Source organism: Ciconia boyciana, chromosome 1 (assembly GCF_034638445.1).
Source record: "Ciconia boyciana chromosome 1, ASM3463844v1, whole genome shotgun sequence".
Taxonomy (NCBI): domain Eukaryota; kingdom Metazoa; phylum Chordata; class Aves; order Ciconiiformes; family Ciconiidae; genus Ciconia; species Ciconia boyciana.
Window position 1 is genome coordinate 131365055 of NC_132934.1, and position 27267 is coordinate 131392321.

The following is a 27267-nucleotide window of genomic DNA, read 5'->3' on the forward strand; positions in this document are numbered from 1 at the left end:
CATGGTTATCACCCTTCTTGAGAAGCCACAAGACAGGAACTTACTTGCACACATTTTAAGTGCAAACTGCAAGCTCACTGTGAGCAGAGCCCACTGTTAGTAAGGAAGCTACAGAGATGCAGTGTCCCAGGTAAATGGTCCTGAGAGCAACATGCTGCTGGTTGGTTTTAAGTGACCAAATCCTGGATCTTGGCCATTACCTAAACACAAAATGCTGAGGACTAACTCTTCCTTTGAGTGTTCCAAAATTCTGAACAAAATAATTATAGGAAGTTCAGACCTGCAGAAGACATGGGCATAGCATCAAGCAGCAGATTATTAAACTGACACAGTGCAACACTCTCAAAAAAGTTTTCTTGTGGGAGAGGACAGTCTTGTAAAGAACTCAGCAGCCAGCAAGATTAACAACTTTTTCCGAGTCCTTGAGTAACAGTTTTAAAAATAATGAACTAGATATGGGATACAAATCACAAAATTTCTGTTTATCAAGATCAATCACGTCTGTTGGTGAATCACTTTTAGGGAGGAAACGACACTAAAAGGATGACACACACAGCATTGTATTTTCACAGAAAGAGACCTGATAGAGCTGTTAACAATTTTTCAACACCTATACTTCTTTTCTAGGTAAGAAGCCTAGGGAATGGAGAAGACAGAGGCAATAGGAGCTGGGCAGAAAAATCTCTAACTCTAATTCCTTTGACATCCTCCTAAGAGGAAAACCAACTCTAACGAGCAATTCCCTGTTGCTCATTTGAATAAAAACTGGTGATTCTGTGGGTCACTAGCATTAGTCACTTTTTTTATAGCACTTTTTTTTTTTGGTCACTACAGTTCTCCATATGGAGCAGGCAAGACTGTTACTAAGGTTTCTATTATCCCCTAGGTCATTTCTAGCAAACAAAAGTCTTCACCTACTAAAAAATCGTATTCTTTCATTATAATGATGACTGCTTTCTCCTTGGGAAGATGCTAGAAATGCTAGGATTTCTCTCTGGAAAAATGCTAGTGCTGGATGCACGCTCTAGAACTACAATAGTAACTTAAGAAAATCTCAAAGACATGCAATAGTACTGTCATTTATGAACAGTAAATTTTTGCAACTCTGAACAAGGATTATAAGATTAAGTTCATGTTAATGAGCACCTTCTGAAAAATGGTATTCTGCAAAAGTCACAGAAATACACTTACAATCCAAGCTGCTTTCTATAGACTGTGTAACACAAGCTATTGTTCATCGTAAAAGGACTGACTTTGGGAAGCATTTCTGTTAAGAAACATAGATTAAAATGTCTCACTTTGTCTCTTGTCATTCTTTAAATAAACTGAATTTAGAATACTTACCTAACCACGTTGCAATAAGAACAGAATCAATTCCCTCTATGGGCTCACATATTCTAGCAACTACTGGATGTATTTGCTGTGACAGGTAGTATTGAGTATCAATAGTAAGATTGTCTTGCTTTTGCAACTGTTCTGGAGCATATGCTCGCTGGCTGGCACTGAGATCTGATCCATCCTAAGACAGGAGACATATACGAAACAAAGTGTGAAAAAAGTAAAATCCACATTCAGTCTATACAAAGGATTATGCTTCAAATATTATGCATTAACGCAAAATTGTTACACAATCACTCTCTTCTGGTTGATTTATTATGCATCCAATACAAATCCAGGAGCAGTAAAAAAAAAAAATTGCACTGCTGATGCTGGCATCAACTAGCAAGTTCAAGAATGTAAATCCAGCTTGTATTATTGCAGCCTACACGTGCAAATCAGTAAGAGTAGACAGAGTAAACAGTCCCATCTGTCAATTCTGAAATGCACAATGAAAACACATTGTAACCATCAGCTCAGTTAAAAATACGCGGAGGGCATGCATTTTGGATTCACTTTGTACTAAACTAGCATTATCATTTTGCACAACAAGCAAATTCTAAGTCGTGGATATCAAAACTATATCTGTTTTGCTAGGAAGTTTATATTCTTTGATTCTATAAAGAAACAAATAAAAGGAACGGTCAGAGAATGGCATGCGAATAAATGACAGAGGCAATAGTATTGATTTGAAAGAGCAAATTCTGAAATATTCGGAAATACTGAAATAAACACATGATGACATCTCAAGCCAAGAGAGAAACAGCACTTGGAGGTTAGAGTATACATTACATTCTTCTCCAACTTCAAAGAGGAAGATAAGGAGAAAATAATTAAATTTGGGAAGGCAATAATTAAATTGAAAAGAGTATTAATGGAGGAATTAAGTATCAACTCTAAGAAGATGGTACTCTGCTGGAAAAGGTAATTCATTCACTCTGTAAAATCATATTCCCAGTCCACAACTACACTAGGAAATTTTGTTTTTAACATTTGTCAAAAGTCTTAGAGCAGAACTTAAAGTAGTATTTTAGCAAGCATCAGTAACAGAATTAAACCTTAATGGGGGTGGGGGGGGCAGGGGGAGGGAGTACCACAGCTTATTTTTTGCTAAGTACAGTCTCTTTTTTGCCTTTTTTACAGCAAAATAAAACTAATGCATTAACATATGACACCTTCATTTTTCAGTTAAGACGAGCTACTGGCTTCAATAGGGTCAGCAACCACGGACTGAAAACTCATCACTAATAAAGACAGACTGCAAGCCATTGGTCCCTCCTACTCCTTTCAGACAACTTAGTATTCAGAACAAAATTAATTTAGGACTATTCAGCTCATCCAGCTGCTTTGCAAAAATAATTACAATGCAATTCCTTCAGCTCCCTTCTTTCAACAAGTACATTCTTCTCTTGTATTGTGCCATTGCTCAGCCGTACCCATGGCCCAGCTCTCATAAGTCTTGGCAGCTTCGTCACACCAGGCTAAGAACTCTCAATTAAATAAAAGACCAGTATCTTTCAGTTTTTAACAATGAAGGAGCTGAACTAGTGGTCCACTGTAGAAGTCACATTGCCAAGTTTGGCATAAGAGATCCCTTGGTCTATCTAATCCAACCTACACATTTTTTTAATAGCAAATCCAAAGTGGAGTATATATTTGTGAGATAATGATAACTATTTATAAGATAAACACCTGAAAACAGAAAGTTTCTCAAATTCCCCAGTCTATCCAACAGAGGTACTGCCAGATCCAATGACTATGAATTGAAAAGACACAGGTTGAGACTGGAAATAACAATGACACTATTTAACCACCACCACCAATTAGCTTTCCAAGAATGACAGGTTCTTCACCTGGCATTTTCTTCTCCTTAAAATGAAGACTGGATATTTTCCTTAAAAATAAGTTCTAGTTCCAAACAGAAATTAATTCAGGGAAATTTTATCAGCCACTATATGGAAATATTCAGCTGAGCTGATCACAATGGTTCTTTCTGGCTCTATAAAACAAAATTTAGTACAGAAAACTGTCTATTTTAACCTATAACATAATCTCACTACAAAGAAATGCCAAAACATTTTTTCCAGGAGTTGAGTTGGTTTTCTTTGCCATCTCTCAAAACAATACCTAGTATTTAGCTATAAATAAAGACATTTTTACCTGACAAATGATATATGACACTGTATCTCCTGCCTTCACCTTTCGGCCTCCTTGAGAGTTTATCCACATGGCAACATGCACATGTGGCAAGCTTTTTTTGTCAGGATAATCCTGTGGATCTTTTGTCAATGCCTAAGAGATCAAAGGAGGAAACAGAAACATAACTATGAGAAAAGTATTTTCTTCAGTGATGGACAACTCAGAACTTTAAGAGAAAAGATTACATAGTAGCTATCTTCATCCATCTACTATTTACAAGTACATTTGCAACACAAAAAAGTAAGATGAAAAAATTGTAATAAAGGTGTTTTCCAGACATGAAGGTCTAGGTACCAGTCCTTCATACTTTAAAAATGTTATTATTAATAAAATGAGAGGACGCTTTTACAATTATTGTCTGAAAAATGCATCACATTAAAAGCACAACAGTTCAAAACAGTTACAGATATAATGCAATTGTTTTAAAATTAAACTAAATTGAAGATGAAAACATTAAGCAAGATACAAAAATACAGCCAGAGATTACCCTCTTACCCCTGTACCTGTTCAGGTCATAAAGTAAATCTGAATATCAAGTAGTTAAGTGTATTTAACAAGTTCTATAGCAAGAGGATACAACTGGACTTAAAGTATTTCCATGTATCTCGCACTACTGAGATTCCACAATGAGTTTTTCATTTACATAAAATAAAATGCTACAGTTAAATATTTACCATCATCACAATTCTTAGAAACAACTTACACGTTTGACTTAGTGAAATACATTATTTAGTTTTTTCCAATGTAGTAAACCAGAGGAACATTCAGCATTTAAAGTGAAAATTATTCCATATATATCTTTTACTGGGATACTAAATACTCTTAGAATATTTGCATCTTTGCGTCTTTTTTTTAAGTCAACCATGAAAAATCACTGATTTCTCTTAACACTCATATGACAACCTGAACACATTTCTTAACTGATTAACACAGTCTTACAGAGCGGACAGATGTCCCGCTGGCAAAAGAAAGAGACTTTGGATGGAGCAAATTTAGGAAATCTCTTCTATTAGAAGCATGAGGGGGGCATGTAGTAGCCAATTCATTAGTGAAACACCCCCGAGCAGCAGGGGGAGGTTTCTGAAGTTAAAAAATACAGGTTTCATTGAGGATTCATAAAAATAAACCAAAACCACAATGCTGTTTGCTAAAACTCCTGTAGATAAAGCAGAGTATTTTACTTCTTGCTGCAGGAAAGTCTTGAATCAGATCTCAAAAGGACTATTACCTTTCTTCTATGGAGCTTTGAAGGGAAATAAACTAACAATAGTATGCTTATATAAAAGAAAACAGAATGTTTGACTCTTTTCCATTGCATTCTTCAGTTTATGTATTCTAAACCTGAAATATAAGATAACAATTTAGGAGAAAACTTCTCCTGAAAGCATGAGCTATCATGTCATTCTCAAAGTGCAGAATCAGTGGGGAAGACAGCAGGATGGGACAAGACTAAGTTATTATTCTGAGGAAGCAAGACTGGCCTCCAGCCCTGCAAGGTATTTTTTCTCATATTGCAGGTTCTTTGCAGTATGTTCCATGCTATTCAGTATCTAATAAAACTCCTGATATTTCACAGCATCATAAGGATTAAAAAGATTTTTATCAGCAGTCAATATATTCAGGAACAGTAAAGTTTTTCTGAGACAGAAAAGAGATGAGACATCATTTACCTTGTTTATTTCAAACTGATTTACTGGGATCTGGCCATTGATCACGTTTTCTCCAATTTCTACAAGTCGCCTTTGAATATTTTCCACGATTATGTCTCGGGACTGATCAGAAAGAATCTGACCAATTATATAGCTGTAAAAACAGTCCAGAACTGAAGAAAAGCTTAAGACACGCAAAGCAAAACCATTACAATAAACACAATCCCCTCTTCCCCTGGGTTACCTCTAGAAATTAAAGAACCTGAGGATGAAGTCTGATGCAAAATTTATAGAAATTTGCCAGGATATTTCATGTTGTGTTTTATTTATTTACTTATTTTACTAAAAGCAAATTATTGTAAATAGTTCTAATGTTAAACAGTGATTTGGAATTGTTGAGTGCAACTGGTTTCTATTTTCTGCTCCCATTTCATTTTGCCATTTACTATTCCACAGCAGGTATCTTAAGATGGGGGAGAAGAGAACATACCAAGTAAGCAAAGTCTTGCCTATTTCTGTAAACTGTGGTTGGAAGATCTGCCAGCTGCAGAAGAGTTAGTCACTAAAGAACACTCTCAAACATTTGTATAGCTTTAATTACTAATACATTCCTAACTTGGAAAAATTTGCTTCTATTATGATGCATCTTTTCTTAGAAAATGCAAGTCTTAAGAACAGTAAGCAAGTGTGTGGTGTATTTTTACAGATGTAAAAAAGTATTCATTTTTTGATACATTTGGACCACAATTTATTTAAGTTAAGTTTTCAAGAGGCAGTACGCAATATAAGTTGAGTCAGCCCCTAGATGACCACCTCTCCACTCACTCCAGTTTTCTTTCCACAGTGCTAAATGTATTATTTCTATTGAACTTAGATAGACAATTAATGTCTATCTGTGCAATGACAATTAAAAAAATCATCAATCCAGTATCCATCATAATGAAGTATCAGAGGAGTCTCATTTGAAAAATGGAAGAGAAACAGTCTTGGTGGAAGGGATCATCTCCTCAGGCTGCACCCAGTGCACCTCCAGCTTTGTTAAAGGATGCTGAAAGAGCTGACCACCAGCTTCTTTAACTATCTCTGGAAAAAAAAATCTGACCTAAAACCTATGACTCTAAACACTGATAGACCTACCATTTTCACAAGATTTCAGCTGTGGTTTATTAAACTGCATATACAAAATTGCGACAACTCAAATGCACAGCTTCCACAGAAGATGCAAAAACAGTGAAATTAGAGACATTTGGACTTGCACAAGTATAATCTGTTACCAATGCCAAAATGTAACATTTACCATCTCCTACAAAAATCAGTTAAGATGCTCTAACACTGATGTTAGTTACCAATCTGTGCTGTTCAGCAAACAGCCATGCAATATCAAATGTTTATGAAGCATGTACTGTTTAAAACAGAGCGAAGAGGACAATGCCACAAAGAAACTCACTTTCCAGTCTCTTTTGCAAGATCACACCAGTCTCTTCGGACTATATCCAATCCTTTCAGTTCTTGTTTAGTTACATATTTCCCATCTCCTGTTGGTTCCACAGTCAGAGCAGCATATTTCTTCTTCTTTAACAGTAGCAAGGACTTAAAGATTCCATCAATGTCAATTTCCAACAATTTATAGAGCTTGTTCACTTCACTTTTGATCTGCAAATGCACCAAAATTAAAACCAAATGCAACATCTTAATAACTACGGACAAATTTAACTTCCATCTAGAAGTGTATCATTCTTAAGTTTTAAAACAAGTAACATTACACACTGTGTGTTTGCATACACATTTTAAAGACTCATCAGATATTAACTGTGAAATTAAGTACACAGTAGTAACTACAAGCTACTATTAAAATTAAGGTTCACCCACTGGCTTCTTCAGGATTTACAGCTTGTTGTATCTAACTCCCTAACAAAATTAAGCAAGGCAGAGAAGCATGGGACTGAATGTGACCTTGCAGATAACTGTCTTCAGCCTGTTTTACTAGGGCAGCTACTCCATCTCACCTCTCACATAAATTAAGCAAACAAAAGATTTCAGAGTAGGGATCCATTTACTAGGAAAAGATAAGAGACAGTCACTTAGACAGAATATGGAAATTCCTTTATAAAAAAGCTACCTTGCAAAGGCACTTCCCCTCCCCTCCCCAAACAAGGGTGGGGAGGGAGAACTATGACTGCAGACCAGAGCTCTGTGTGGGTATGTTCAGGAAAAAACATGCACAAATGGGCACGTGTTTATTTATACTCTTCCCCACAATATGCCTGCTTTTTCTATAGCCTGATTTCTTTGAGAGGAAAAGGTGCCATTTTTCTACACACAGGCTATGTCTTATCCACATGCAAAAGCTCAAAATTGCACTTGATGTGTTGTCTTAATATAGTAGCAAACATCAAGTGGCTCCACATCTCTTACCTCTATTCTAAGCGGATAGAAGTGCAACAGCTGAAAACAGCATGTACCTTCAACAACAAACTTCAGTTCCAGTACACATTCACCCACCTACTGGCTTGGCTAAGTTTCCCACTTGCATTTTTCTTTCTTCATGCATTTTTACTGTACTTTCTTCAACAGAATGTCTGCATATCACTCCTCAGACATCCTGTTCTGTCTTCACATGTTCTACTCTTCATTTTCTTTCCTCTACAGCTTTCTTTCCCTCTTGATTTTCAGTATCTCCCTATCTACTCTTAGTCCTCCATTATTTCCAATTCTCTTGTCAGAGACCACTAACTACTAAGAACTATCCTCATGCCTCACTGAAATTTTACATAAATTAAAGTTCTTTTGCCATCTAACACATACCCTCACTAAGACAGGAACAGTACTTTCAGCATAAAATCTCATTCGTTTTCTGTCTAGCTTTAGGCCCACATTTCCAACTTTAACCAAAACTTTACTTACAAATTTTCCATGTATAAGTGTGTATTTAATTTTTCTTACTTAAATCTCCATTTTTCCTGTTGCAGGAATTATCAACGCTTTTAATAATCTGGGTCTATCCTTAGAGCTTTATATCCCTTGTATATTTATAAATTATGAAGGACATCATGAGGCAAAAACATTTTGCCAAGAGGTGCATATTTTGTTTCTTAAAGCACAACAGTCAAGTAATTCCTCTGAACATTTTTCTGCTATTTTTTAAAGTCTTTTCAATTTTTTTTTACATCATACTAACCAAGTGCTGAAAAACCAGCAACAGTGCAGTATTGAATGTACTGGCAAATCTGATTCACAAGGATGCACAGAAAACGAGAAGCGTATAAAATTCTGCTGAGTAATGACTAAAAGGGGCATGGATAGCATGGATATAAATAATGGGGGGTAAAGGGCGGGAGCAAACACAACCAGAAACCTGTGAGACAAGGCATTAGATGGGAAAATTCAGAAAGAAGATTAATTTTCTCCAATAGAAAAAAAAAATTAATCTCTCAGAGGAATGCTTCATCACTGAAGACAACCTAGAAATTCACACTTTACATCAGAACAGGGGTACAGACGCTAACTGCTCTCACAATAATTGTTTGCATTATACCTGTGTACCTCCCATACAGTCTACTTTTGCTTTAATGTATCATGAATGTAATGTAAATATCCCTCATCTCTTAACATGAAATTTTGGTGAAGAAATTATTATGCAACAGAACACTGACATTTCTTAGAGCATTCCTCTCAACAGATACAATTCTCTATCCCGAAATTTGTTTATATGAATTATGCAAAATGAGGAAAACCTAAATGATAGAAGAGTTTGCAAAAGTGTCACTATCAGTTTCTTGAGGAATAAACAAAAAACCAAACAAGAACACAAGAACTACTTTTTTATGTCATAAAGAATATTGAGAGCCACAACTTTCACAATTGTGATGCTAGGCTTGAGTGTGTGCTTATTTACAGACATAGGTTTATTCACTTTTAAAATCAAGTACACAAGATGAAAACATTACTCAAAACATGTTTGTCTTGTTTTTTTTTTTTTTTTTAACCAACTGATATAGGATACAAAAGTATATGGGGAAAAAAAGCCTAAGATTTGACTCTTAAAAAGAATCATTAAAGAGGTGACAAGTTCAAAAACCCACCTATTCTCTCAGTAAGCCTGAATCAAAGTCAGAAGTATTTAATCTATGATGATGAAGCTGTCAGACTTTATAAAAATTATTATTAACTGTTCCTCTACAGTGTTTAGCCAGCAAATGGGAGTACAGGGACAAAAACCAAGCCAGAATGAAGCCACACATACACACATGGCTACAGTAAGATTAAACTTTCTTATACACTACTGGATATAGACTTGAAATTATATATAGTCTTGTATGTGGCAAACAAAAAAGAGAGATTTCTTTCTTCCATGCCATCAGCCCTCCTGCTACTCGGTTATGACATCAAGATATTATTCCTTTTTCCATGCTCCTAAGATACATCTACTTCTCAAAGTTCCAACTTAGCATGAAGGCAGAAGTATTATTAAAAAAAATAAAAAATAAAAAAAACCCCAAACCCAAACAACAAAAAAAACCAAACAGAATCACTCTTGCCTTAAAATCACATTACTTTTGTTTAATACTATACTGAAAAAAACCTCTATGTTTCCTTTGGTTTCTTTAGAGCTTCCATAGCTCTCATTTTCATCACAATTTCTTCCATCTTTCAAAAACAATGTCTCTCACATCTTTTCTTTAAAATGTTCTGAAACATTTCTCAGTTCTCTTCCACAATTTCAGAGCCACAAAACTTCTACATCATCAATTGCCAACTGCTAATCAAAAAGGTCTCTTCCATATCTGGTATACCTTGGAAATTAATATTTTAATTTACCACTGGAAATTTGACAGCACAGAGTGTAATACATACTACATAACTAAACAAAACTAAGCTGATAGACATATCTCACGTCAAAACAAAAATCATTAAAATCAAAATTGTATTCACATTGTAATTGGAACTAATATGGAAGAATTGTACCTTACATTTTGGCTTATCAAGTATTCAGATAGTCTCCTGGTAATTTACAATTGGTAAAAAAAGCTCATTATACAATGAAATGTTTCATTTTAACTTAATCACTTTTAAAAATGCACAGAGTAGCTACACCTGAAGATAGGGCACTCTGAGCTTTTACTACTCCATAGTTTCCATACACGGTCACGTTCTTCTTTCTCATGGCCTATTCTCTGCTTATGCCACGGAGTCCTCTCTTAGTACTGTCTGCTCCAGTCAGTGTTACAACACAGACACGTAGGCATGCTGGTTTTGGCTGGGATAGAGTTAATTTTCTTTAGAGTAGCTAGTATGCGGCTATGTTTTGGATTTGTGCTGGAAACAGTGTTGATAACACGGGGATGTTTTTGTTACTGCTGAGCAGTGCTGACACAGAGTCAAGGCCTTTTCTGCTTCTCACCCCACCCCACCAGCGAGCAGGCTGGGGGAGCACAAGAAGCTGGGAGGGGACACGGCAGGGACAGCTGACCCCAACTGACCAAAGGGATATTCCATACCATATGGCGTCATGCTCAGTATCTACAGCTGGGGGAAGAAGAAGGAAGGGGGGGACGTTCAGAGTGATGGTGTTTGTCTTCCCAAGTAACCATTATGCGTGATGGAGCCCTGCTTTCCTGGAGATGGCTGAACACCTGCCTGCCCATGGGAAGGAGTGAATGAATTCCTTGTTTGGCTTTGCTTGCATGTGCGGCTTTTGCTTTACCTATTAAACTGTCTCTATCTCAACCCAGAAGTTTTCTCACTTTTACCCTTCTGATTCTCTCCCCCATCCTGCTGGGGGGGAGTGAGCAAGTGGCTGTGTGGTGCCTAGTTGCTGGCTGGGCAGTAGGACAGTAGAGAGTAAACCACAACAGTAGGAAGCATTAAAAGGGAAACATTCCTTACCTTGTTCCCCAGCTTGAAGACCTCATCCAAATTGGTGCTGTTAGTGTTTATCATAATGGAATCTGTGTCTCCATAAATCACTTCAAGGTTCATCTAAATGAAACAAATTGCTTTGAAAAACAAAACAGAACCACTCCATCTTTTTGAAGTTCCACCTCATTCTCAAGATTCAAAAAGATCATTGTCCATATATTATCCCTTAAATACTAAAAAGCAGAAAAACGTAAAATAAGTTTTTACTCAGAATTCTGTATATTTCATTAAGACATATTTGAATTTAAAGAGAATAATGAAACTTAAACCACTAATATGTTTAAAAAAAAGTCACTGTTCAGTTGTGTACATAAGGAGTTAAAATTTTACTAAATGAATGCCAGAAAAATAAGTCAGTGAACAAGTCCAATCTTGAGAAACAGCAGCAACTCTAATCAGAAATAACTTTGGACTGCTAGGATACAAGAAGATCACTTAGACTCAAAGACTGCTGGACAAATTCAGGCTATTAGATAAGTCGTTTAGCTAATGTTCTTGAAAGATAATACTACAGTCAGGTATCCTATCCCATGTGTAGCCATCACAATACTATTGCAAAAGTCATTCCAGATTAAAAAGAAAAAAACAAAACAAAACTTAGATACTCTATTTCAAATAAATCTAGTTAAAGTATTGGCTAGTGGATACAGTAACTGAGAATACCACAGTACTGTCCAGATTAGGCTGCTGCTCTTACACTTTTTCAGATTATGCACATGGCTTCGTATTTCCATCTTCCCACTCCCATCTTTTTCCTTCTGCTGTAATCTAATTACCTGTGTTAGCCCTCCCCTGGGCAGCAGATCTCTCAGGGAACAAGGCTTTCCTTTTGGATAAGGATCTAGTTACTATGACCCACAAGTTTTGTATCCCCAGGTTGAACTACTGAACAATTACACCTGGAGATGAACACAAACACCTACTTGATTGCTTCTCTCTGACTGACACTCTGACCTTCATATCATCTCTCATTCTGATCCTTGTATCAATTCAAATACCCTGCTTGGAAAAGGTTGTGTTCAAACACCAGCCAGAGTGCCATAATACTCTGGGATAATGGAGCAAACTCTAGACAAATTGAAGCACGTAAAAAAGCCCGAGGTGAATATGAAAGGCATAGCAAAGAAAAACATGAAAAGAAAAATTGTCAACACAAGTAAATGTCACCAAAAAAATGGGCAGATGCATCCAATTATATAATATTAATTTGAAAAAATGAAAACCTGATGTCTTCACTGGTGGAAAATCAGTGCAGCTGTAAAAACTGCAGCATGGCTATGTCCATGTTAAACTCCATATAGTCAAAAAACCACCCTGTGACAGAGTTTAAAGGATGCCAAAAAATAAACCGTAATAAAACACTAGAATGCATGGTGTAACAGGTCTATGAGTAAACTCTAATTAGCACTGTTGCTAATTTGCTTGAAACAGTCGCACATAGGCTTCAAGCAGGGGCCAGATCATATCTGTGGTAGGAAAAGAAAAAAGCCACAATCCATTAGGAAGGATTACATTTGTAAACCAGGCATCCTAAGAAGTGATTTCAGGTCTGTTTGGGTTACAGTTCTCCTAGAATAAAAAAATTTCACCAGGTGTGCTCTTTAAGGGTTGTTGTTTAATGAAAATGCTCAGCATTACCTTTTGCACCATCTCCTTGGTATGCATCAAAATCTGAAATAAAAATAAATAATCAAAGATTAGCGTATGATATAATTACAAGCTAACACATGCAAACATATCCATTAGGTTGCTAACTCCAAATGCTCCCACCTTTCAAAACAAAGCAAACCACCTCTCTCCTGGCAACACACAGTCACCTCAATACTCCTATTACACGAGTAAATTCTCATCTGACCTTGTATTAATGCTATTATTAACTCCCCTAAAACAGGATTAAAACAAATCTCAAAACTGCATGTGCACACACACATTCTACCTTAGGAAAAAAAGAACATTGAATCAAATGCTCAAATAAAGCCTAATCAGGAAGTGCCAGAATTAAGTCTCTTTCAGTAATTTAGGTCAGCTGTCTCCTTCATATCCATCATCTTATCTCTTGATGTCACTCAGTTTTTTCCCAAAAACGTCCTGTCTTATTCAGTACAGCCTGGATGGTGCTCACTTAACAAGAACCTAGTCAAAAGGTTGATTACCCTTGTAATGATCTCAAAATGGGTCATCAGAAAGCAAACTCCTTAGGGAAACCAGACCTGGGACAGAGATAGGATACAGGTGTTGAATCAATGGGCAAATCTGTGTGTAACCAGGTTTGTTCCTCAGCCAAGAGCGCATCTCAAGTTCCCCAAATGCTCTGAATAGCAATTCTCTGAACCTTATAAAGAGCTATAGAGACTTCACATGAGTAGGCCACTGCTTCCATCTCTAATACTGGTCAGCATAGTGGAGAGGGGTGGAAGAGCATACCATCTGAAGTCACAGATACGGGTGTAGCACAGAAAAGACAAAGTAAAACTAGCTTGATGAACAGAAATGTGTAGCTGCTGTAGCAACAAGGGCTTCGTTAAGTTTTCACAGCTGCATGAGAACCAACATCTGGTCCATTCCTTCAGTCACCTAGCCATGTTTCCACTGTATTCCCCATTTCCTTTCTCGTCAGCATCCTGGTGCTCTAGCACACAGCTCCAGATTCCACCTGGTTAGTCCCAGTTCCCTGGTTTCAGTCCTTTCCATCCCCACTCAGCATAAACCTCTGTTCTTTTTCAGCTAGTCCTGCTACTCGTATACATTCAGACTTCTAATTTGCTTAAACAGGATTACTTTGAACCACTTGTTACAGCACTGACGGATCAGAGTCTGTTAGGGGAATCCGAACAGTTTGGTACTTCTAGCTTTAAAGATAGTCAAGCAACACGCTATTTTAACAGGTTATATTAAATTTAGTAACCTAGTCTAATTTTTTTTATTTTTCATACATTAAATTGTAATACTCCTTGGCCATATTTGCCAAAAAGGCAGAATTATGACTTGTAGTCAAGAAGTCTGTGACAGGGAGCTGAGCCGTAGAAATCAGCAGGGATGAGGAAAGAAAAAGGGTGAACAGGGAAGAGCTGGCCATGCTCAGTGGGAATAACACCATCTTCAAGGAAATCTCATGACTTTCATAAGCCCAAGTAGCCTAAAATGAATCCAAGAGTCTCGACTATCGCTATATTGACTATTGCTATTGCAGCAAGCAATTCTAAAACAAAGGTGAAATGTCCACCTCCACATAACAGTACACAAACAGGATGACAATATTGTCATTCATTCAACAGTAACAGCAAGTTTCTTTAATATTTCTGAACCTTTAGACAACCACAGTGATGAATACTAGAGTATGATGCTCCACTATGCTTTTTCAGTTTGTTTTAAATTGTGCACCAAAAGCTATATTCCCCTGGCATTCTTAGTTTTGCAATGCTTGACTTTGCAAACTTAATATTCTGTTTCACCATAGTTTCTGTTCAGACACATTTTCTAGCCGCTTTCACTTTCAAAGAAGAAGTCGCTGCACCTAAGGATGGACTCACTCTCCCAAAGTACAAAGACATGAACTAAGCAAACATAACCTTACCTTCAATAACCATAACCATACCCTTCATAACCATAACCATACCCTTCATAACCATACCCTTCAAGGCACTTAAGGAAAGGTTAGGTTCCAAACCATGATATAACTTTGACACAGCTGACTCACAATGAATGTCCTTATCAGGGTTATTCCTCAAGCACATATGGATACCTATGGATTTACACTCTCTGGGTCAAGTTCAAAACATCCAGTTGGTTTAAAGACCATACACTGATGCTGCAAACTAGGTACTCGGACAATGTGATGGCTGAACTCTGCCGAAGTCCCAAACTGCAAAAAAAGCTCAGCTGGCCTCAATCTTCTGTGTAGACAAAGAACAACGGGAAAATGGTGAGTCTTAACTGCAGATTCACTCTAGGCTGTATGTGCTCAGGCACACCTGATTCCATTTTAATCAGAAGCTTAAAAAAAGATATTCCACTCCTATTCATCTCCTAGTGAGTGATTCAGACAGCACCGCCCCACCACCTTTCCATGGCGTTTTAAAATTATTGTAAAGACACATATCACTGGTACATGACATCAAATTTCATATACAGTAATCAGAATTCCAGATTATTCACCATCCCCCCCTTCTCTCACTTATTAGCTAACTCCTACAGGGAAAGGTTATACCTTTCCTTTAGTACTCCAAAAGCAAACAGGAGTCCCTGACACAAAATTAAAAAATTGGACAGAGAAATGAAGAGTTTACATGTAAAAGAAAAGAAGGCCTACCATTTTTTCCCTTGATAATCTCTGGCATTTTCTACTTCTTTCTCTGAAATAATGCTATCTATTAATAGTTAGATAATTTTTTTTTTAAAATAGGATTACCCCCTACTAAAAAAATTGTTTGGCTGTGCAAAGACAATTTCTCAACTGTCTTCGAGGACAGCAGTGGATGTAGGTAATAACAAGAGGGTCATAGAGAAGTTAGCTTCATCAAGTGACTGGCATATGCTACGCATTCTGACAGGAGATCACTTGTAAGTGCCAAAAGCTACAAAACAGAAGGTTTTAAAGGCTTGCTAAATTCATTAATAAGGCAGTCAGTAGTTATCTGATTTCACAGCAACACCTGCATATTTATCTTCTCATTACCAATTGGATGATGGAATTTTTTTCAAGCACATTTCAAAAATCTGCCAACTTCAAGTGTAGAAAAAAAAATAAACTTTGTAGTTAATTTTTCCCTTAACAAAGTACAGCTGTTGAGAATAATTGTTCAAGATCTTACCCTGTAATGTCAACTGCAGCAGAACAAAGAGTATTTAATTAGCAAATCTATCCAGTAATTCAACACCTATTATATAAAATGCCTTCGTGATTTTATTCAGGATAATTTGCTAAGAGGGTTATTACTGACATTCAGATGAAATTTAAAATTCCTACGCAAGTCGAGTCATAATAGCAGTAATGATCCCCCCAATCAGGAGATACTGTGTCACACAAGGTTCTTTTGCAATGCAGCAGCCGATTTCCTGACTTCTTAATTCCTGGGCTCAGCTCAGTGAGAGCCCTTCATGCCAATATTTCAGTCAGCAATACATCCTTAATGGGACTCTATTAAAATACCTAGAATAAAAATGACTTTTTTTTTTGGTTAAAAAGAATGACAGCACTGCTATCATATCAATCATTAGCAGTTTCTCAGAAATGCACAGCAAAGGAAGGGAGGTTTATAGTGAGGCTGGGAAGACAGAAGAAAGAAGGAAGAGAATAGGAAAATTGTTACTCGGTAGTTTCCTTTTGCAAATAATATTGCGCTGCTCATGAGAGCTGGATTGTCTCCTATTGCAGGCAATCCAAGTAGGAAGAATTAATTGCCTGGCAACCCATCTGTACAGCCATGCCCCCTCCCCCCCAGCAAACATATACTTCTGAAAACCTGTGAACTTCTCAGCACAGTGAACATCTGTGAAATTCTATTTTAACTTTTTTCTTGTAAAAGCAAGACTAGCAACATACATTCTCTTGCCCATGAACTGTGAGTCAATATAAACTGAGACTGTATTTGCAGACAAGCAATCATCAAACTGCAAAATTCCCTGTCCTAATTCTACTCCAACTCACTAATTACTTAATTAAATGAGGACGTGATCTAAGAAAGGGAATGATTAAAAATAAATAAGTATACAAAGAACAGCTTTACCATTATCCATTACATCAAGTATTTTTAAATATACCTTATCTAAAAAACACTAAAGAGTACCTTCTGACAAGAGGATGCTTATGTGAAAACAAGTTAAGATAGTTTCCCAAGTTAAAAAACAATGGGATAGGACACAAAACCAACATGCTGATGCAAAGATTTTTCCTGAAGACACACAAATTTTATGTAGATTCCTCGGGCCACAGGTGTGAAGGAACAGAAAGGGCGACTTAAGACCAGACTGAAAAGACTGACCGGAATGATTACAAAAATATTGCACTAAAAGATGCATACAAAAAAAAAAAACCCCAAGAAACAATCACTTACACATTCGCTTTGCACAAGCAGAAAAACTAACACTCTTAGGGCCTTGGAAAAACTGTATTTTTTGAAGACTACCTGTAGTTATCTAGTGTAGGCCTGATATTTTTTTCCACCTCAGCTGTTTACTTGTACAATTACATAGTAAGAAAATAATTCTGTCATCAGCTTTAGTAATTCATATTAGCTAGTCCTTCCCATGACACAGAGGAACAAATGGGCGGGAAGAACTGTGTTCCAGTATGTAACACCACTCAGTAATCCACACAGAAGTATTTTTGAACCTCTGTATTTTTGCAACCTATTCATTAGCTTTGCTAGTATTTTGAGATAAGTAGCCTCTAGCACTGATAAACCACAGCCACAGGATGCTGCAAAAAGATTTTATTAAGGAGGATTTTCAAAAAAGGTTTCTATCGCTGGACAAAAAGGCACATATGTCATAAGCAAAAGTGAAAGAAAGATGGAAGCCTCATTTGCCACAAGGAACAAAGCATCGCAATGTAACCTTTTCATTAGACAATGGACTTGATTTAGAGAAGTCTGGAGTGACCAGATTCAAGTATTTAATAAATATATTTGTTTCAAAGAGCTTTTACCGAGTATTTGCTGTACTTAGATAATGCATTCAAAGTTACACTGCCCAAAAATGTACACTCTTAGGAAATGTTAACAGCATCAGAAATGCACCCCATGCTGCCAAAATTTTTCCTTCTAAGTTTTTTTTTTTCCAGAAACGCTGAAATTAACTGTCCATATTGCACCCCAACAAAGCTGACAGACATTAATACAACTTCGATAGACGCTGTGTATAAAACCAGAATTGGATGGTGCACCAAAACCAAAGGGAGAACAGTTCCAAGGGCTGTAGCAGTGCACACAAAGATCCAGTGATACATGTCTACATGGCAACAAAAGATAGGATCTTCTGCCTCACAAACAACAGAAAACGCACAAAAAAAGGCAGCAATAGAAACGTGCTGAACACAACAAAAATCATGTGTACCTTTGTCACATTTTGACAAGGAATGCAAAGGTGACAGTAAAACACTGAAGATTATGATGTGCATTAGATTACAACGTGAAGACAATGTTCCTTTGGTGCCAGAAACAATTATATCTTTAAAATTCTACAGTATTTCAAGTATTTGTGGTGAGTTTCGTTGAAGAAAACAGGAAAACCAGAATTAATTCCTTACTAAGCTGTACAATTATTGGTTATTCTGCACAATAGGTTACGAACCACGCCATACTAAAGCAAATTTTGCCTGTTTTGGAAAGGATTATCTTGGTATTAGGATGAAAGAAAAAACAATGAAACATACTCCTACAGCTTTGGACAAAAGTTAAAAAAAAAACCCCACCCCAAAACTTCTGTGTTGGAAATTCATTTAAAATCTTGGAAATGGAGAAACTGAGTGCTCAACAATGAAGTTGAACACTTGAGTACATAGAAGGTAACTGACCCACTTCTGACCCCACTTTGTGTTCCCAGAAGCAATAAGACTATAATGTCCAGGTGGATGACTAGCTGTGAAAGACTTCCGTATGGCATGGGCATCTCCTAACCCTCCAGAGTCAGTAACACTCCTTCCAGAGAAACCAAACACCAGAACCAGTGGCAGTTCCTAGAGAAGCACCAGGGCTCACAGCCCACCCACGGAATTATTTTCTTTCTGACCAACTCATTCAAAACTGAAAACCTAAAACAAATGAACGAGCAGGGAAATCTTTTCCCTGTTTCACTCCATGAAAAAACAAGATGCACAACACCTAAAACCCCTTGAAGAACATGGTACTCAAACCAATTTCAGCTCATTAACTCTTATGAATATTTTTTTTATTTAAATCCATTAAATAAATGTATGCTTGATGAACATTTTGTACTTAACCGCAAGATGCAAAGGTAGCTTTGCTTAATAAGAAAACCTTTTGTGCATTTCAAGTACACTGCAACTACATCAAAAGCTAACAGTATCATAAACCACAAGTAAAAACACTTCTAATAAGCAAGAATATGACAAGCATCATTTACTATTTCCTAATAAAACCAAAACGTATTAAGTTATTCAATATTTAAATGCATACAGACAAGTATATCCTCCTTAGAGAAAACAGCAGCATTTGTTTCAGTGAAATGAACAAACATTTAGACAGGAAAGCTTTATTTTGCTTTGTTTCCCAAATTGAACTGGTTTAACACATTCAGCAACACAGAATCAGCTTTTCACTAGAAAAAAAGAAAATTACAAGAACAGTAAATAATTAAAATGAATTACTTATAAACCAAGGTTTCCTGTTTGGTGAGACAAGTTAGAATCCAGCCAAGGTTTAAACCAGAGCACAGAGATTTTCCTCCGAATAACAGCAAAATCTGTTCCTGAGTAGGAAAGAATAACTATACCATCCTCCACATCAGGTTTAAATTTTAGAAATTATCCTTCAAATATATAAGCGTTTCTCTCAATCTTGAGGTGATAGGAATGTAAGTACTGTCTCATCTCCCAGATAAGTTACTCTCATAGCCATATAACTAGAAGTCCTAGAGAAATCAAGGAGTAGGTCTCAGAATCAACAGTGAAGACAGTTTTTAAAAAAGATCAAGTATTTTCTGTAAACCAGAAAAAGAAATAAACCTAATACCCTAAAGACTGACTTATTTTTTAAGCAGCGGATAAACTCAGTGCACTATCCAAAATGATGGCAAATTCCTTGAGAATCAAATCTCTCCCCCAGCCTTTTTTTTTTTTTTTTTTTTTGAGTAAAAAGCAGAAAACAGGACTTAACTCTGTAAGGCCCTCCTCCCTTATCTTCCAACTGTTGAAGAAAATTTCATTACAAAAATAAAGGTGTGTTGTAAGAAAGGCTCTTTAAGGCAACAAGGGAGTACGGAGTTGGCAGGAAGTGAACCTGGATTACTTTTCTAAGGTTCTCCTGGTCAGTGTCTTTTAACTAATAACCACAACTTGTGTGCTTGGAGAAAAGGGAGGGGCTGGGGGAAGACAAGCAAGTGCTAAAGAGAAACACAGATGCAGAAAACACTCGCTACTTGATGAGTATTCTTCAAAGAAAAAGGACTTCTACTGAAAAACATATGCTGCTTCTTGAAGAACCACAGGCATTTTGCAACAGGTATACTGAACAGAGCAAGGCAACCTCTGTCTAGATACAGGTATATTCCCTGAAAAAAAAATCCTGACATTTTATAGGAAATGAGAGGACATGCTAGTCTTGGTAATGAATAGATTGTGTGTGAACGTTGTGTCCATCAAAAAATCTTTGTAAGTGGTTTGAACTGCTTTAAAACTAAACTGTTCTTTCATCATGACTAAGTGGTTGTCTATCAAAGCAACATCTATTCAAATGCAGGGAAGTATTTTAGCCTCTAATTACCCTCCAAAGAAAGTTTTCTTACCTAATTTCTTAAATGTCATGCAAGATTTTCATAAAGCATATAATTTTGTTTCATTAAATCAGATATATTTAGACAACATGACAGTTGTTTTTAAAAAGTTAAACAATACTCATCCATCCTCCATGGTTGCACAGCTGATGTCGGCGGCAGGGTTTTGGTTTTTATGTTCACGGACCTCCCTTTGAGGACCAAGAATTGCTTGGACAAGGCAGGATCCATCTGACTGTGGGGCAAAATGATCTCTGCCAACAGGCTGCCCGACCTGGTGAGGAAAGCTTTAAACCAGGATTGATGGGGACAGGAGGGCATGTCCATGAGGAAGTTGCAAACCACGATGGGAAACAAAGGGTGGGGCACGATGTGAACAAGAAGGACCTTATAATCAACAGAACAGGGCCGAAAGGGGGCCTCTTCAAGCATATCCATGCAAATGAGGGAGTGCCTACAGGACAGTGGTATGGAGAAAACTCTCGCACTTTTCCAGGGCATCAGCAGGACATGGTGCCTCTCTGAAGGGCCTATACACTAATGCACATGGCATGGGGAACAAAGAGGAGGAACTGGAAGTCTGCATGCAGTTACAGGGCTATGACTTCACTGGGACCATGGAAACATGATGGAAAACATGAAGATCACGGGAGGTTCCCGAGGACTGGAATGTCAAAGCTATCCTCAAGATGGGCAAGGAGGAGGAGATTCCAGGGAACTAGAGGCTGGTCAGCCTCACCTCAAGCCCTGGGAAAAGGTGGTGGAGCAACCAATTGTGAAAACAACTGTTTTCCAGACACACAAAGCACAAGAAGGTGCTTGGGAGTGTTTGGTGTGGATTTACAAAGGGCAAATCATGCTTCACCAAGCTGGTAGCCTTCTGTGAAGAGACGACTAGCTTGATGGACAAGGGGAGAGCAGTGGCTGTTGTTCATCTTGACTTTTGTAAGGCTTTCAACTCTGTCTCCCATAGCATCCTCAAAGACAAACTGGTGAAGTATGGGCTAGGTAAGTGGACGGCGAGGTGGACTGAAAACAGCCCAGGCTCCATTGCTGTGCTTCAAGTGTTGGGATCAGCGGCACAAAGTCCACGTGAGGCCAGTCCCTAGTGGCGTACCCCAGGGGTCGATACTGGGTCCAGTCCTGCTCAGTATCTGTGTTAATGACTTGGAATCTCATCAAGTCCAGCAAAGGGAAATAGCAAGTCCTGCACCAGGGGAGGAATAACCTCAAGCACCAGTAAATGACGGTGGCTGACTGGCTGGAAAGCAGCTTTGGAGGGAGGGACGTGATCATCCTGGTAGGCATGGAGTTAGACAAGAGCCAACAACGTACCCTTGCGGCAAAGGCGGTCGTGGGCACCTTGGGCTCCATGAGACAGAGCATTGCCAGCAGGTTCAAGGGAGGTGGTCCTTCCCCCTTTATGCAGCCCCGGAGACACACATGTGGAGTGCTGCGTTCAGGTGAGCTCCCCGTTATGAGAATGGTGCATGCATACTGGAGCAAGTCCGGCACAGGACCACAAAGATAATTACAGGGCCTGGAGCATCTGCCATGTGAGGAGAGGCTGAGAGAGCTGGGACTGCTCAGCCTGGAGAAGAGAAGGCTGGGGGAAGGGTCTTATCACTGTCTATGTATATCTGATAGGCGGGAGTAAAGACGACTCTGGCAGACTCTTCTCATTGGTGCCCAGTGAAAGGACAAGATGCAATGGGCATAAATTGAATACAAAAAAATTCCTTGGAATATGAAGTCTTACATTGTCTAAACACAAGCAAAAGCTTCTTTACTGTAAAGATTGCAGGTTGCCCAGAGAGGCTATGGAGTTTCCATGCTTGGAGATATTCAGATCCCAACTGGACATGGTCCTGACCAACCTGCTCTAGTTGAGCAGGGAGGATTGAACTAAACAATCTCGAGAGGCGCCTTCCAACCTCAGCTATTCTATGAGTCTATGATCCTCAAAGATCTATCCTTACATATTCTTTACAGTTAAGGGTAATTAGCTTAGATTGTGTTCTACAGGTACCATTTTAAGAATCAAGTCATGTAAAAACATGGTCACCCCTCAACTAAGGGAACTTGGTACATGCAATTTTGAGTCTCACACAGAGCCAAGTCTGATAGAAGACATGATATCCTGATGGACAGACACCCTGAGTGACTCAGTGCCACCTTTAAGTTAGGTCGTCTCCCTACACTGAAGAAAAGGATCATTCTGAAAGCCTCCAAAATAATCTGGTGCAGATCTGATATGTTGTAAGCCTCTCTGATTAAGGAAGGAGACATTCCTGTATGTTCAGCTTCCTAACTATACTGGGATGTTCAGGTTTCCACTGAGCTACTCAAATGCAAAAGATGAGAGATCAGATGTATACAAATGCCTAAAGGTTCGCAACCGTACTTAAACAAAGCATGTGGTGAAAGCAAGTCCTTTTAGGATTGCCTAAACAGGAAAAATAAAAAGAGAATCTGCTATAAGATTGCTGCAAGAAGAAGTAAGTTTTTCAACATGCAGGAGCATATACACAAAGTGCTGGAAACCAGGAGAACTGTTGCTGCAAGTAGAGAAACCCTAGCCTTTGACACTGTGCCACCTTTCCTGGTTACAACAGATAACAAAGAAATTCAACAAAGATTATTCCAATTCCAAAGAACGATGAAACCTGAATGAAATGAGCACTTGTAACAAATGAAGATTTTTACCAAGGTGCCTATGCAGGACTAAATAACTACCAGTGCTCAAGTCTCAGAAACTCACAACCACATTTGGTACTGATCACAGTGAAAAAGTAGGAGCAGGGCAGGTACCATCTCCAATACGTCCAAACACCAGCCACTGTATTGATGTGGCTCCTACATAGTCTCTTCAGACTAGCCCCTGTGGCAGCTCTTAACTGCCTTCTTAGCTGGCATCAGGGAAAGAAAACAGTTTCAACTCTACATGGGACACTTAACCTTTCCTGCTTCAGGCAGGACCTAGTGGTTGCTCCAATGATGTGCAAAGACAAGGAGGAACATGCATGGTTAATAGCATGAAGGCTCAGTCAGATTTCCTATTTGTTCAGTGTGACCTCTATACAGCACTTGATGAAGCTGGCTTGGATATAGATGGAAAGAGCTCCTGAGTGTCAGTCAGACACAGTCTTTTTAGATTATCTCTTCAAAATGAGCTTCTTGAATTCTCTAGGTATGTCTGACAAAAAAAAATGAAGATGGAGCTCCTCAGGACATAAAAGACCCCCAGAAAGCAAAGTAAGCATTTACAAAGCATGTCAGAAATAAAATCTACTGGCCTACCAGAAGAGTATAAGATGTATGGCTAATTTCTGCCATACACTTAGATCTCAATGTAGAAATAAAAATATATTGGGGGGGGAAGCTCGTTTAAGGGTTTTAGCTATTTTTAAGCTAACTACAAAAGAAAATTACTAGTTAACAATCCTAAATTGCTTGTTAAATAGGGCTTGCAATTGTAAGTCAGGAATAGGAACTGTAGGGTGGGTTGGGGCAACTTCACCTTCCAGACTTTTCCTACAAGGACACAGGAGGAAAAAAAAGAGCCCATGTCAATGGAAACTATTGCCTACCCACAGACATCCACAGTAACATACATATTATAGACACTTAAAAGAGCTAAGGATGGAACCATATTTGATGTCATGGAGCTCCTGTAGAAACAGAAACATGCTCCATGACACAATTTTCTGAGTACTCCAATTGAGAAAAGCTGAGTTTCATGCAAAAGCAAATTCCTGAAAGGGACCACCTTTTTATCGGCCTTTAAGATTTCAGCAGTTAATGGTTAATTAGTCAATTACCTGAAATTGCAGTCTAGGGCATTTTTAATACCATTTGTAGCCTGTCTCATAACCGAGGACACTTGCACCGTTTTTAAAAACAGAACAAAGTCAGAGGCTTATCAAAGCATTCAATTTAATTTTTCAGGACTATGAACTCACGCAAAGAAATGACAGTTTCAGAAGTTACTTTTATGCATTAGTCTGTCGTTAAGCTCTTCACGTACAGCCCACCCATTTCAGTATTTAGAGTTTAGAAATTAATAGCAGTATGGCTTCATTACTAGTGAAGCCAAGTTGTTAAGTCGTCATTGTATAATACCACAGGATACGGATTTGTTTGTTAATTGTAAAGAATATGGAAATATGAAGACTAGGAAAACAAACAAATGTATGTTACCTTTCAACGTGACCCTCTAGGAATCCAATCCAAATACTGACTTTTAGCCACATATCGGATTAAAGTAGTGGAGTTTTGCCACTCATTCAATCCACATAATTCACCTAAAATGATATTGCTCAACAGGAATACATTTCTATTCTAATGATGGAAAAACCTTAATTACAAATGCAACTAAAGCATGCTACCTCCATAAATCCATTACTGCAAGAGAGGCATGCTGATTATTTTTTAAATCCTTAATTTGTCATTTAGACCTACTGTTATCTCATTTGTAAAGAATTCAAAACACATTTGCACAAAACTAGATTTCTAAAACATTAACAATGTTTATAAATCTCCCACTTATTTCCCTACAATTTGACAGGATTGATTTCATGCTACATACTTTAACTCAATCAATCTTTGACTTTGGAAATTTTCATTTAAATTCTTCATCCCACAAATTCTGTTAAAGAAAGAACATCACAACCTAAAGGTTTTGTTTAATCTAAAAACATAGCTAACAAGCTTTCCTACTTCCTATTACAGGAGTTTGAATCATTAATAAAAAAACTCAGCTTTCACTCATATGCCAAGGAAGCCTGCTTTCAAAGCTCTCTCTTGCTCTTACTTTTCCGTTTAAATAGAAGGCACCAGCACTAATTTACATTATTGTCACACCAGTCATTCAATATCCTCATTAGAATTATATCTGAAATGAGACCTGCAGGGCCCCGAGAGAAGTTTTAGTGCCAACATAATAATCCAACCACAAGCACTGGTTGGTAGTGGCTTGATTTCATCCACTGCTATTATAGATACAAATGTTGCTAAGCTTCTTTTAAATGCCTTTAGATTACTACGAGTGCCTAAAATAAACAAACAAACCAACCAATCCCCAAAACAGAAGGAAAGATAGGGATATGTTATTAGAAATCCCTGTAGGAATTTTCTGGTGTTCTAAGACCTGGTTTGAACTAAAAAAAAAAAACCAAACAAAACCACAGAATCACAGACTGGTTGAGGTTTGAAGGGACTTCTGGAGGTCATCTGGTCCCACCCCCCATCTCAATCAGGATCACCTAGAGCCGGCTGCCCAGGACCGTGTCCAGACACCACTGAGTATCTCCAAAGATGGAGGCTCCACAACCTCCCTGGGCATCCTGTGCCAGGGCTCAGTCGCCCTCACAGTAAAAAAGCATTTCCTGATGTTCAGAGGGAACCTCCTGTGTTTCAGTAAACAAACAAACAAACCAACCCCTACACACACACACACAAAATCAACAAAAAACACCCTATCCAACAACAAAAAAACCAAAAAAACAACCAACACACAAAAAACCTATCAGTCTTACCATTAAAATGACACAAACACCATGAAAAAAGCCCATATACATTCCCTTTAGAGAACAAAAGAATACCAAGTGCCCATAAAAAACTCAAGAATACTGAAATTTTTACTTATTAAAAAATACATTAAATCTGCTGGGTAAAAAAACCCACCTGCCCACCAACCTCCAGGACACTGAAGAGATATTGCTGCTTTCTGACATAGGTAACACTAATTTTAGTGTGTCCTGATGAGCTGCAAAAGAAGATATTTGAAAGGATTTTTCCAGGAAATATACATGCAATATGGCTGATAAGAGACATCTGTTCTCTTTTACAGGTCATGTTCTTTTCTGAGGCAGGGTATCCTGGAGTCCTTTATGTTTATTAACCTGGACATTTATTTTGACCATATGTACACATAAGCATTTATAGGAAGAAATACACTTTAATATTCAAAGTCCAGAACCAACCACAATCTGACCAAGATCAATAAAAACGTTACCCTAAAACATTATCTAGGATGGACTTTATTACATCTTTCTAAAGCTTATGATCTTATGATACTGGCAGCTACAATCTCAAAAAAAAAAAAGGGGGGGGGGAACAGACTGAAGTGAACCTTGACAGTTCATCTATTAGCCCATCACCGTATGGTTATTCAGATCAACTACATTTAACTACATGTCTATAATGGATCAGATGTCCCATCCACCTGAACTACTATGATTTTTCTGTTTCAGTTCTCCCTTTTCATGAGCAGTTGCTCTGCTACAATCCATCACATAAGAAAACTGTCACAAAGCTGAAATATGGCAAATTCAAAGTATTTGAATATTTATTTGATTAAAGTATAGAAGATTATCCTTATTTGGTTAAAGTACAGAATATTATCCAGTAGAAGAGAAAGGTAATTAACATCTAATTTCAAAGCCTTTCAAATGAGCCTCATCCCAACCACACTGTAAGAGTTCTACACTAAAGAAGTTTCTCATTTTCATTCAAAAAGGCACACCTGGCAGACCAACAGTAACTGTACGAAAGAGAAAACAGAAGACAAAGAGGCATTCAAATCAAGCAAAAAACATGTTCCCCACTCTCTTCCACATGTGCTTGCAGTCATATCATGAACTAAGTAACATCTGACTAAATGAGGTACGCT

The 27267-nt window shown here is 37.8% G+C and overlaps 1 protein-coding gene across 3 annotated transcripts in view; it reads right to left on the reverse strand.

The window, feature by feature from the left end:
* Positions 1–27267, reverse strand: part of POLA1 (DNA polymerase alpha 1, catalytic subunit) — a 207888-nt gene that overhangs the window by 119134 nt on the left and 61487 nt on the right. For all 3 annotated transcript variants that reach the window (XM_072848605.1, XM_072848611.1, XM_072848597.1), the window contains 6 exons: positions 12783–12815; positions 11112–11204; positions 6673–6878; positions 5247–5379; positions 3538–3669; positions 1345–1519 (listed from right to left, as the gene is read on the reverse strand). In XM_072848605.1, coding sequence (XP_072704706.1) covers positions 1345–1519; positions 3538–3669; positions 5247–5379; positions 6673–6878; positions 11112–11204; positions 12783–12815 — 772 coding nt within the window. The remainder of the gene's footprint in view (positions 1–1344; positions 1520–3537; positions 3670–5246; positions 5380–6672; positions 6879–11111; positions 11205–12782; positions 12816–27267) is intronic.